Source organism: Bufo bufo, chromosome 3 (assembly GCF_905171765.1).
Source record: "Bufo bufo chromosome 3, aBufBuf1.1, whole genome shotgun sequence".
NCBI lineage: Eukaryota > Metazoa > Chordata > Amphibia > Anura > Bufonidae > Bufo > Bufo bufo.
The window spans coordinates 373213882-373227247 of NC_053391.1; the positions used below are offsets into that span (position 1 = coordinate 373213882).

Sequence of the window (13366 nt, forward strand, 5' to 3'; positions counted from 1 at the left end):
AGCAAAGAAAGAAGTCAGAAGAGATGCCGGCTGTGCGATCAAGTGGATTAAGGTGAGTTAAATTATTTTTCTTTTTTTTTTTTTAACCCCTCCAGCGCTATTTTACTTAGCAATCTGTATTCAGAATGCTATTATTTTCCCTTTATAACCATGTTATAAGGGAAAATAATAATGATCGGGTCTCCATCCCGATCGTCTCCTAGCAACCGTGCGTGAAAATCGCACCGCATCCGCACTTGCTTGCGGGTGCTTGCGATTTTCACGCAACCCCATTCATTTCTATGGGGCCTGCGTTTACGTGAAAAACGCACAAAATAGAGCATGCTGCGATTTTCACGCAACGCACAAGTGATGCGTGAAAATCACCGCTCATGTGAACAGCCCCATAGAAATGAATGAGTCGGGATTCAGTGCGGGTGCAATGCGTTCAACTCACGCATCGCATCCGCGCGGAATACTCGCCCGTGTGAAAGGGGCCATATGGATAGATGAGAGGGACTCTTGATAGACCAGATGGATGGACTCTTGGCTGGATCAGTAACTGGCACAGAGCTCTGCTTCGAGTTAGGGTACTGCCATGTGCTGTTATTATTAAAGCTGAACTAGTTGGACCTTTTCGTGTTGAAGATGGAAGGCTTATGTTGAAAAGAAGGAGGGCTATATTGGTCACAGATTTTAATTTTTTTCTCTTTTTTTGGAAATGTCAAATGTTTATTTTGTAAATTTTTTTTTTTTGGTTTGTTATTCTCACTTTAACAGATGGTAATAATCAAGTGAGATGGGAAAATATCCCACTATGCACGCTAATAGTTGCCCAATAATTAGGCACAGATAGATATTCCCCCAAGAAAGCCAAAACCTCCCTTTTACTTTCTTAACCACTTCCAGGCCGGGCCATTTACCCCCTTCCTGACCAGGCCTAATATTGCAAATCACTTTATGGCCCGTTTCACATGGGCGAGTATTCCGCGCGGATGCGATGCGTGAGTTGAACGCATTGCACCCGCACTTAATACCGACCCATTCATTTCTATAGGGCTGTTCACATGAGCAGTGATTTTCACGCATCACTTGTGCGTTGCGTGAAAATCGCAGCATGCTCTATATTGTGTGTTTTTCACGCAACGCAGGCCCCATAGAAATGAATGGGGTTGCGTGAAAATCGCAAGCATCCGCAAGCAAGTGCGGATGCGGTGCGATTTTCACGCACGGTTGCTAGGAGACGATCGGGATGGAGACCCGATCATTATTATTTTCCCTTATAACATGGTTATAAGGGAAAATAATAGCATTCTGAATACAGAATGTAAAGTAAAATAGGGCTGGAGGGGTTAAAAAATAAAAAAATAATTGAACTCGCCTTAATCCACTTGCTTGCGCTGCCGGCATCTCCTTCTGTCTGCTTTGCTGAACAGGACCTGTGGTGACGTCACTCCGGTCATCACATGATCTTTTACCATGGTGATAGATCATGTGATGACCGGAGTGACGTCACCACAGGTCCTGTTCAGCAAAGGAGACAGAAGGAGATGCCGGGCTGCGCGATCAAGTGGACTAAGGTGAGTTTAATTATTTTTTATTTTTTTCTAACCCCTCCAGCGCTATTTTAGTATGCATTCTGAATACAGAATGCAATCTACACAACCCCGATCCCAAGCGTTTGGGTACCAAACATGCGCAATTTTTCTCACGCGAGTGCAAAACGCATTACAATGTTTTGCACTCGCGCGTGTTCCCGCAACACCCGTCTGAAAGAGGCCTAAGTGGTAATAACTTTGGAACGCTTTTAGTTATCCAAGCCATTCTGAGAATGTTTTCTCATGACACATTATACTTTATGTTAATGGTAAATTTGAGTCAATATGTTTTACCTTTTTATTTATTAAAAAAAATCAAAAAGTTAACAGAAATTAGAAAAAATTCACTGTTTTCTAAATTTGAATCTCTCTGCTTTTAAGACAGATAGTGATGCCTCATAAAATATTAATTAACATTCCCCATATGTATACTTTATGTTGGCATCATTTTAGTAATGTAAGTTTATTGTTTGAGGACGTTAGAAGGTTTAGAATTTTAGAAGTGATTTTTGAAATTTTTAAGAAAATTTCCAGTCAACTTTTTTAAGGACCAGTTGAGTTCTGATGTCACTTTGTGGGGCTTACATAATAGAACCAACCCATAAATGACCCCATTTTAGAAACTACACCCCTCAAGCTACTCAAAACCGGTTTTAGAAATGTTGTAAACTATTTAGGTATTCCACAGGAATGAAAGCAAAATAGAGGTGAAATTTCAGATTTTCCATTTTAATAATTTTTTTCTGGAACACATCAACTGTTAAAGGATAACTGTCATATTATTATTTATTTTTTGCTAAAGTGTAGGGCAAGTGATAGGTAACAATTTTGCAATAGACTTTATTTAGCTAAAACGTTTATTTTTGGTAGAAAACTATGGCTTCTGCCTCGTGCTTCCCTGGGAGACAGAAGGCTGGGCACAGGAGTCTTAGAAGTTAAAATTACATTTATATTCCCCCTTTCTATGCAATCTAATGCTCCGTTACATTCACTGACCTGCGATCCCTGTGATAATAATTCATGAATCAGCCGCCGGCTCACTGCGCACAGTGCTTCTACTTCCGGCGGCTGATATATGAATTATTATCACAGGGATCGCAGGTCAGTGAATGTAATGGAGCATTAGATTGCATAGAAAGGGGGAATATAAATGTAATTTTAACTCCTAAGATTCCTGTGCCCAGCCTTCTGTCTCCCAGGGAAGCACGGGAGGCAGAAGCATAGCGTCTTTTTTAATCGGAGACGGATGGCCCTTAGCAACGCTCTTTTGAAGAGTGCTGCTAAGGGCCATTTCAGCCCCAGTTTTCTACCAAAAATAAACGTTTTGGCTAAATAAAGTCTATTGCAAAATTGTTACTGATCACTTGCCCTACACTTTAGCAAAAAAAAAAAAAAAAAATATGACAGTTATCCTTTAACCCCTTAAGGACTCAGCCCTATTTCACCTTAAGGACTTGGCCATTTTTTGCAAATCTGACCAGTGTCACTTTAAGTGCTGATAACTTTAAAACGCTTTGACTTATCCAGGCCGTTCTGAGATTGTTTTTTCGTCACATATTGTACTTCATGACACTGCTAAAATTGGGTCAAAAAAGTTAATTTTTTTGCATAAAAAAATACCATATTTACCAAAAATTTTGAAAAATTTGCAAATTTCAAAGTTTCAGTTTCTCTACTTCTGTAATACATAGTAATACCCCCAAAAATTTTGATGACTTTACATTCCCCATATGTCTACTTCATGTTTGTAGCATTTTGGGATTGATATTTTATTTTTTGGGGATGTTATAAGGCTTAGAAGTTTAGAAGCAAATCTTGAAATTTTTCAGAAATTTACAAAAAACCAAATTTTTAGGGACCACTACAGGTCTGAAGTCACTTTGCGAGACTTACATAATAGAAACCGCCCAAAAATGACCCCCATTCTATAAACTACACCCCTTTAAGGTATTCAAAAACTGATTTTACAAGCTTCGTTAACCCTTTAGGTATTGCACAAGAGTTATTGGCAAATGGGGATGAAATTTGAGAATTTCATTTTTTTGCCTAATTTTCCATTTTAAACCCATTTTTTCCACTAACAAAGCAAGGGTTAACAGCTAAACAAGACTGTATCTTTATTGCCCTGACTCTGCCGTTTACAGAAACACCCCATATGTGGCCGTAAACTACTGTACGGGCACACAGTAGGGCGTAGAGTAAAAGGTGCGCCGTTTGGTTTTTGGAGGGCTGATTTTGCTGGACTGTTTTTTTTGACACCATGTCCCATTTAAAGCCCCCTGATGCACCCCTAGAGTAGAAACTCCATAAAAGTGACCCCATCTAAGAAACTACACCCCTCAAGGTATTCAAAACTGATTTTACAAACTTTGTTAACCCTTTAGGTGTTGCACAAGAGTTATTGGCAAATGGGGATGAAATTTGAGAATTTCATTTTTTTGCCTAATTTTCCATTTTAACCCATTTTTTCCCACTAACAAAGCAAGGGTTAACAGCCAAACAAGACTGTATCTTTATTGCCTGACTCTGCCGTTTACAGAAACACCCCATATGTGGCCGTAAACTACTGTACGGCCACACAGCGGGGCGTAGAGTGAAAGGTGCGCCGTATGGTTTTTGGATGCCAGATTTTGCTGGACTGTTTTTTTGACACCATGTCCCATTTGAAGCCCCCCTGATGCACCCCTGGAGTAGAAACTCCATAAAAGTGACCCCATCTAAGAAACTGCACCCCTCAAGGTATTCAAAACTGATTTTACAAACTTTGTTAACCCTTTAGGTGTTGCACAAGATTTAATGGAAAATAGAGATACAATTTCAAAATTTCACTTTTTGGCAGATTTTCCATTTTAATATTTTTTTTCCAGTAACAAAGCAAGGGTTAACAGCCAAACAAAACTCATTATTTATGGCCCTTATTCTGTAGTTTACAGAAACACCCCATATGTGGTCGTAAACCGCTGTACGGGCACACGGCAGGGCGCAGAAGGAAAGGAATGCCATACGGTTTTTTGGAAGGCAGGTTTTGCTGGACTGGTTTTTTTTGACACCATGTCCCATTTGAAGCCCCCCTGATGCACCCCTAGAGTAGAAACTCCAAAAAGTGACCCCATTTTAGAAAGTACGGAATAAGGTGGCAGCTTGTTGGTACTAGTTTAGGGTACATATGATTTTTGGTTGCTCTATATTACACTTTTTGTGCGGCAAGGTAACAAGAAATAGCTTTTTTGGCACGTTTTTTTTTTTTTTATACAATAACTTCATTTTTAAAACCAAAAAAAGTTTTAGTGTCTCCATAGTCTAAGAGCCATAGTTTTTTCAGTTTTTGGGCGATTATCTTGAGTAGGGTCTCATTTTTTGCGGGATGAGATGACGGTTTAATTGGCACTATTTTTTGGGTGCATATGACTTTTTGATCGCTTGTTATTACACTTTTTGTGACGTAAGATGACAAAAAATGGCTTTTTTTACACCGTTTTTATTTTTTATTTTTTACGGTGGTCACCTGAGGGGTTAGATCATGTGATATTCTTATAGAGCCGGTCGATACGGACGCGGCGATACCTAATATGTATACTTTATTTTTATTTATGTAAGTTTTACACAATGATTTCATTTTTGAAACAAAAAAAATCATGTTTTAGTGTTTCTTTAGTCTGAGAGCCATAGTTTTTTCAGTTTTTGGGCGATTATCTTGGGTAAGGTATGATTTTTTGCGGGATGAGATGACGGTTTGATTGGTACTATTTTGGCGTACATGTGACTTTTTTGATCACTTTTATTACCTTTTTTGGGAAGTAAGGTGGGCAAAATTTCAATTTTCTCATAGTTTTTATTTTTTTATTTTTATGGTGTTCACCGTGCGGGGAAAGTAACATGACCGTTTTATAGATCAGGTCGTTACGGACGCGGCGATACCTAATATGTGTAGTGTATTTTATTTTTTTTATTTTTATTCAGTGATGAATGTTTTTTTTTTTTATCTTAACTTTTTTCACTTTTTTTAATTTTTTTTTTTGACCCAGACCCACTTGGTTCTGGAAGATCCAGTGGGTCTGATGTCTGTATAATACAGTACAGTACAATATATATTGTTCTATACTGTATTTTACTTACACTGAACAGATCTATGCTTTCAGCACAGATCTGTTCAGCACCATGGACAGCAGGACGCCTGAGCAGGCGTCCTGTTGCCATGGGGAACCCTCCCCGTCTGCTCAGAACTTCGCAGACGGGGAAGGGTAAGCACAGGGCTGAGGGGGGCTCTCTCCCTCTCCCATCGGGGGGCTGCAAAGGCACAGCAGCCCCCCGATGGAGAGGGAGGGAGCTCCATGACCGACGACAGTTAACTTTTTCCATACAGCGGTCCGTACGGACCGCGGTATGGAAAGGGTTAAACGGCTGACATCTGCACAGATGTCAGCCGTTTATACCAGGGTGCCAGCAATGTGCTGGCACCCTGGTATAACCACTAGAAGCCAACGATCATTCATGGGGAGGCGGGCGGGGGATCGCGATCCCGCCTGCCGCACCGCCCGCCTCCCGCACCGCCCCCCACCGCATGCGACACCCCCCCCCGCACCACCCCCGCCGGCATAAAATCATGCAGGGGTGCAGGGGGGGGTGAAAAATATTGATTATAGGCACTCAAAAGTTTCTGATCCCCGCTGTCAGGGACCGCGGGCATCAGAAACTGCAAAAAGCGCAGCAAACCGCAGGTCTGAATTGACCTGCGGTTTGCTGCGATCGCCGACACGGGGAGGTCACATGACCCCCCCTGGCGTTGTCACAGGATGCCGGCTGAAGGATTTCAGCCGAAATCCCGTTCCGTTTAACCCCTCGGGCGCCAGAAATACTGAGTTCAAGTTAGGACGTACCGGTACGCCCTGAGTCCTTAAGGACTCGGGAATAGGGCGTACCGATACGCCCTGCGTCCTTAAGGGGTTAACAACAAAACAAACCTCAATATTTATTACCTTGATTCTGCAATTTGCAGAAACACCTCATATGAGGTCGTATTACGCTGTATGGGCACATGACAAGGCACAGAAGGCAAGGAGCGCCATATGGTTTTTGGAGGGCAGATTTTGCTGGAATGGTCTTTGAGCACCATGTTTCATTTGAAGAGACCCTGAGATATCCCCAAAGTGAAAACCCCAAAAAGTGACCACATTTTGTAAACTACACCGCCCAAGGAATTTTTAAGGGGTATAGTGAGCACTTCACTCAATAGGTGTTTCATAGAATTTTTTATACTTGGGTGTGAAAATGAAAAATTACATTTTTAATTTTTTTTTATTTTTATTTTTTACAATAAAATGATGCTTTAGGCCCAAACTTTCTTTTTCACAAAAGATAACAGGAGAATATTCCCCCAAAATTTGCTACCCACTTTCTCCTGAAACACCCCAAATGTGGTCGTAAACTGTTATTTGGGGAAATGCTAGGGCTCAGAAGGAAAGGAGCGGCATCTAGATTTTCTAAAATGGAATTTTCCGGCATGGTTTTTAAGAGTGATAACTTTTTTTATTTTTTGTTGAATGAGCTGCATGAGGGCTTATTTTGTTCGAGACAAGCTGTAGTTTTTATTGACACCATTTTGGGGTACATTGGCTTTCTGGTCGCTTTTTATCTCATTTTTTGTGAAGTGAAGTCACAAAAAAAAACTATTTGTCATTTTTTTTAATTTTTTTATTTTTTTTTACACAGTTCACTTGATGGAGTAGGTCTTGTGATATTTTTATGGATCCGGTCCATTACGGACGCAACAATACCAAATATTTATTTTTACGTTTTACACAATTAAAACATTTTTAGAGAAAAAAAAATCATGTTTTTGTGTTGCCATTTTCTTAGAGCCATATTTTTTTCATTTTTCTGGCTATAGTATTGTGTGAGGGCTTGTTTTTTTGCGGGACGAGGTGACGTTTTTATTGCTACCATTTTGGAGTACATATGACTTTAGGATTGATATAATGTTTTTTGTGAGGTGACTAAGAAAAGCTGTTTTGGCAAAAAAAATTTATTTTTATTTTTTTAAACCGTTCACTTGATAGGGTAGATCATGTGATATTTTTGTAGACCCAATTGTTATGGATGCGGCGATGCCCAATTTTATTTTATTTTTTTTATTTTTTATTTTACACAATAAGAGCATTTTTAGAAAAAAAAATCATGTTTTTGTGTTACAATTTTCTTAGAACCATTTTTTTTTTCTGGCTATGGTACTTGTGTGGGGGCTAATTTTTTGCGGGATGAGGTGACGTTTTTATTGCTACAATTTTGGTGTACATACGACTTTTTGATTGATTAACATTATGTTTTTCGGGGAGGTGAGCTAACAAAAATCTGTTTTGGTGCAATGTTTATTTTTTTTTTTTACAACGTTCACCTGATGGGTAGATCGTATGATATTATTATAGATCTGGTCGTTGCGGACACGGTGATACTAAATGTGTCTATTTTATTTTATTTTTTTTCTTCTATTTAAAAAAATAATAATTATAACGGATTTAGGGGGAAATTTTTTTAAAACTTTCTTTTTTTCTTTTACACTTTGTGTCCCCCATAATGTCATACAGGACCTCTGGGGGACATTAATTTATTTATTTTTTTTAACAATTGATCTCTCCTGTAACTGTAGCTTACATATTAGCCCCAGTTACAGTTGAAATACACCCCCCAGAGAGGCTGTACAGCATAATACAGTGCTGTACAGCCTCAGTGCGGGGCTGATCGTGGTCTATGGAAGACCCAGCAGCTCCTGCACTCCCCGGCGGTCACAAGACCACCGGGTCGGGACAGAAAGCGACAGAACGCTTCCTCAGCTGTATACACAGCACTCGTTCAGCACTGTGTATACAGCGATTTAGAAGGCAGGGACACCCAGGAACGGTCCCTGCCTTCTCCCTGGGGTTCCCTGCTTTCACTGAAGCGGGTTCCCCGCTCGGGAGCTGCACGATTAGTGTGCAGCTGCCATATCTGAAAGGACGTTCAGAAACATCTGATCAGAGATAAATCCAACCGTCCAGGACGTTTATAGTCAATGGGCGGTGAGAATTAAAGTTTATTAAGTTTTTGGATTGACTGACAGCATTGTAGTTGTTCAATAATAAAATGAAAAACACAACTTGTCTAATAATTGTTCACACAGTGTACTGCGTAGGGCTCTTTCACACCTGCGTTATTGTCTTCCGGAATAGAGTTCCGTCGTCGGGGCTCTATGCCGGAAGAATCCTGATCAGGATTATCCTAATGCATTCTGAATGGAGAGTAATCCGTTCAGGATGCATCAGGATGTCTTCAGTTCCGGTACGGAACGTTTGTTGGCCGGAGAAAATACCGCAGCATGCTGCGCTTTTTGCTCGGCCAAAAATCCGGAACACTTGCCGCAAGGCCGGATCCGGAATTAATGCCCATGGGAAGGCATTGATCCGGATCCGGCCCTTAAGCTAAAACGTCGTTTCGGCGCATTGCGGAGCCGACATTTAGCTTTTTCAGAGTGGTTACCATGGCTGCTGGGACGCTAAAGTCCTGACAGCCATGGTAAGTGTAGCGGGGAGCGGGGGAGCAGTGTACTTACCGTCCGTGCGGCTCCCGGGCGCTCCAGAGTGACGTCAGGGCGCCCCAAGCGCATGGATCACGTGATCGCATGGATCACGTCATCCTGCGCATGGGGCGCTCTGACGTCATTCTGGAGCGCCCGGGGAGCCGCACGGACTGTAAGTATACCGCTCCCCCGCTCCCCGCTCCTACTATGGCAACCAGGACTATAATAGCGTCCTGGGTGCCATAGTAACACTGAAAGCATTTGGAAGACGGTTCCGTCTTCAAATGCTTTCAGTACACTTGCGTTTTTCGGATCCGGAGTGTAATTCCGGCAAGTGGAGTACACTCCGGATCCGGACAACGCAAGTGTGAAAGAGGCCTTACTGGGAGTTTGAGCTTCCAGACTTCACTTCATAGGAGCATCTTTGTGGTTGGACTTTGGATCCTTCAGAGGGCGCTAGACTGCCATAGCAACTGAACGGTTCCCTCAATCTCTAACCGGGAGCACAGCAAAGACCTCTCAAGTGCTTTGGTTGCAATTGACCACAGCATCTGAGCAGTTAAGTCTATGATCTGAATTATTGCCAATCTTGGACTTTTCCTCCGGGTGTCTGCTGTGTAACCTCTGAACATTGAGAATTGTTCCAAGAACTTTTTAATTTCACTTTTGATTTTATAAACCAGCAGTAACTCTACATGATTTCATTCTCTCCCATAGATTATGGCAACCGTCGTGGGATGGGAGGCTCACTATTGCTCCTGCTTTCAGTTCTTACAATAGCGTATTATATTGAAGGAGAACATCAACAGGTAGGCTCTTTGCTTCTTTTCATTTTCGTCACTAGAGTTGTAGTATCAAAAAGGCATACATTTGTGAACGTTGTTACTTGTCACAAGCTTTTCTATTTGTACTATATCTCTTAGTTACATCATGCTTTCTTATACATACAAATTTAAAGGGAGGCCCGTCAGCAGTTTTGACCATCGCAATTGCTGACAGGACTAGGTAGGGGCTGGGAAGAACAGTACAAAAAATATATTTTATAGAGCTTTTATTATCAGGAGTATGATGAATATGAAATTGTATCTGCCACTGTTCCTACAAGTGCTCTGGAGGTGGTGCTTCATTGTGACATGATCTCTGCATTGAGCTCTTCCAGAGTCCCTCCCCATGCTCTTCACAGTGATCACCTAGGGCACTTAAGAGTATAAGATGACAGAGTAAACCTTCATATTCGCACTACTCTTGATGAGAAAAGCTCAACAAAGGTATTTTTTTGTATTTCTCTCCCCATAACTCTACCTAGTGCGGGTCTTCTATCACTTTCACATTTTTATTTTTATTTGCTTCCATCATTTTTTTTCAAAATTTCCCATCTGTTTCATCACATATTTTTTGTTATTAATAGATGTTTCGACACGTTGGGATTAGAAGCAGGGAAGTGTTACTACATTCTCTGACAGTGTCCAGTTAGTTCTGTCAATGACAGGCTGTGTAGAGGCACACCCTTTAATAAGGGGAATGATAACATCCAATTGTAAATTTATTCTTAAAATAAGAAGAGGAATAACAGATGAACAGAGTTAGAAAAAGAGAGAACACAAAGATTTACTAAAACAGGCATATCTAGAGAGAGGACAGGTCCTATGTAATGAGAATCTGTTATCACATGGTACATGATCTGAGGGCAGCATAAATAGTGAAGAGAACCTGATTCCATCAATGTATAGCTTACTGGATGTCCCGGGTCTCTTTCACATGAACGTGTCCTTGCGGGTATCGCACTCTGTGTGAGAGAGCGATCATGCAGTCTGGACTACAGAAGCGCACGGCATTATCATGATTGCAAATACTATGTGCCTCTGCCTGACCTTTCTGTAATGAAATCATACCGACAGCTTTGTCGGTATGGTTCCAGTACAGAAAGGTCACCACAGATGCACCCAGCATCATCAGTCATGATAATGCCGTGCGCTTCTGTAGTCCAGAACGCACGATCCCTCTCTCTCACGGATCGTGATTCCCGCATGTGAAAGAGCCCTTAGTCAGCCATAGTGGGAGCAGAGATGTAGTCCTCGATAGTCGTGAGCCCAGATGCCAACTCACTGACAGCTTTCTACCCATACTGTGCATACAGAGCAAGTTGTTCATTGAATATCAAGACTACTCTGCATGCCCACAACAGTACCCAGACTTGCATCCTCTGCTATTTTATTAAAACTACACCAAGACCGTAAATTATACATATGGAGTCAGGGTTTCTGTCATCCGTTTATGCTATCCTTGGATCAGGCAGCATGAACCTGGTGATAGATTTTCACTTATAATAATTATTAAACATAAATCTGTACATTATCTTAATTGTTCATAAAATATGGTAAAAAGTTTGATAAGCCAAGGAACTTCTGAGGGCATGAAACAAAAAGCCCAGTGGTCCATGTTTGCTGGAATTGCTAAAATACTTACAAAATGTCTTTCTCTTGCAGTATGTACAGTATGTTGAACAAGAGAAATTTTTTATGGTGTGCCCTACTGGGTAGGCTTAGGCATTCTGTCCTCTGTGGACTAGGAACAGGTCCTACACACCTTCCTTCTATATTTGGTAAGCTATGCATGATCATCGTATTATTTTACTGTTTGCTTATTCTTGTGGTATATAAACCCACCAAAGAAAAAGTTTCTCTTTATAGGGGAAATCTTCCAATACTGTGATTATTTTAACAAAAGGTAACCATATACCACATGTACACCATTAGCACTGACTTTTTGCTAGGTGGTCTAATTCAAACCATGAAAAAATAGCCTGTCTTGTACATTAGCACTACATATTAGAGCAGGGAGCCTCTGCCAAACCCAGATTCACCAATCTGAGTGTGAGATGATGTAGCATAAAGCATATGATTCCTCTACTCCAATTTCGACATTTCAGTAATAGGAGCTCTTTCTGATTATGTAAATTCATTTTCTTAGACAAACTGTGCCATTTAAAGGCTATAGACACCTTTGGGTTTTATTAATGCATTCTACTTATTTTGGGCGTAAATCATTTTTTCAATGGGTCTTTATTAGAAACTAGACATTAAGCCCGTTACAATAACGGGCGCTAGAACATTAGTGTTATAACATTAGTAGGAACATTTTATATTAAATGGCACTGGCACTGGCACTGACCTGGTGGCTGAGACTGCTGGTACTGACTGGTGGCCGAGACTGTTAGCTGTGGCTGAGACTGCTGGCACTGTGACTGGTGGCTGAGACTGCTGGCACTGTGACTGGTGGCTGAGACTTGCTGGCGCTGTGACTGGGTGGCTGAGACTGCTGGCACTGTGACTGGTGGCTGAGACCTGCTGGCGCTGTGACTGGTGGCTGAGACTGCTGGCGCTGTGACTGGTGGCTGAAGGGTGGCCTGGCGCTGTGACTGGTGGCTGAGGCGGCTGGCGCTGAGACTGGTGGCTGAGACTGCTGGCCACTGTGACTGGTGGCTGAGACTGCTGGCACTGTGACTGGTGGCTGAGACTGCTGGCGCTGTGACTGGTGGCTGAGGCGGCTGGCGCTGTGACTGGTGGCTGAGGCGGCTGGCGCTGTGACTGGTGGCTGAGGCGGCTGGCGCTGTGACTGGTGGCTGAGGCGGCTGGCGCTGAGACTGGTGGCTGAGGCGGCTGGCGCTGAGACTGGGTAGGCCGAGGCGGCTGGCGCTGAGACTGGTGGCTGAGGCGGCTGGCGCTGTGACTGGTGGCTGAGGCGGCTGGCGCTGTGACTGGTGGCTGAGGCGGCTGGCGCTGTGACTGGTGGCTGAGGCGGCTGGCGCTGCTGGACTGGTGGCTGAGGCGGCTGGCGGCACTGACTGGTGGCTGAGGCGGCTGGCGGCACTGACTGGTGGCGCTGGCGGGTACTGACTGGTGGCTTAGACGGCTGGTACTGATTGGTGGCGCTGAGACTGCCTGCAGCGGCCTGCGGTCTGTGGCTGAGAGTACTGGGACCTGTGCGGCTGTGAAATGCACGAACAGTAATGGCGGCGCTCCGACGAGGAGGGCACACAATAACCTGCGAGTGGCGGCTGTGATTGGCTGGCGTGCAGGTGCGGGTGGCATGCAGAGCGCCGTGTGATGATTGGGCGGCGCGGGTTGCGCTGGTCGGCGCTGGTTTGGGCGGGCGCAGGGTTGCTTGTGGGGCGGCGGTGATTGTGCGGCGCGCTGTTGTGGGTGGTGCAGGCGTCATGTGGAGCAACGTGTGTCGCACT

The 13366-nt window shown here is 42.9% G+C and overlaps 1 protein-coding gene across 1 annotated transcript in view; it reads left to right on the forward strand.

Annotated features, from left to right (window-relative positions):
• The window catches only part of VMP1 (vacuole membrane protein 1), a 178446-nt gene that overhangs the window by 30515 nt on the left and 134565 nt on the right, over nt 1-13366 (forward strand). Inside the window, 5 exon segments of the mRNA XM_040424665.1 lie at nt 9844-9853; nt 9855-9935; nt 11613-11630; nt 11632-11655; nt 11657-11728. Coding sequence (XP_040280599.1) covers nt 9844-9853; nt 9855-9935; nt 11613-11630; nt 11632-11655; nt 11657-11728 — 205 coding nt within the window.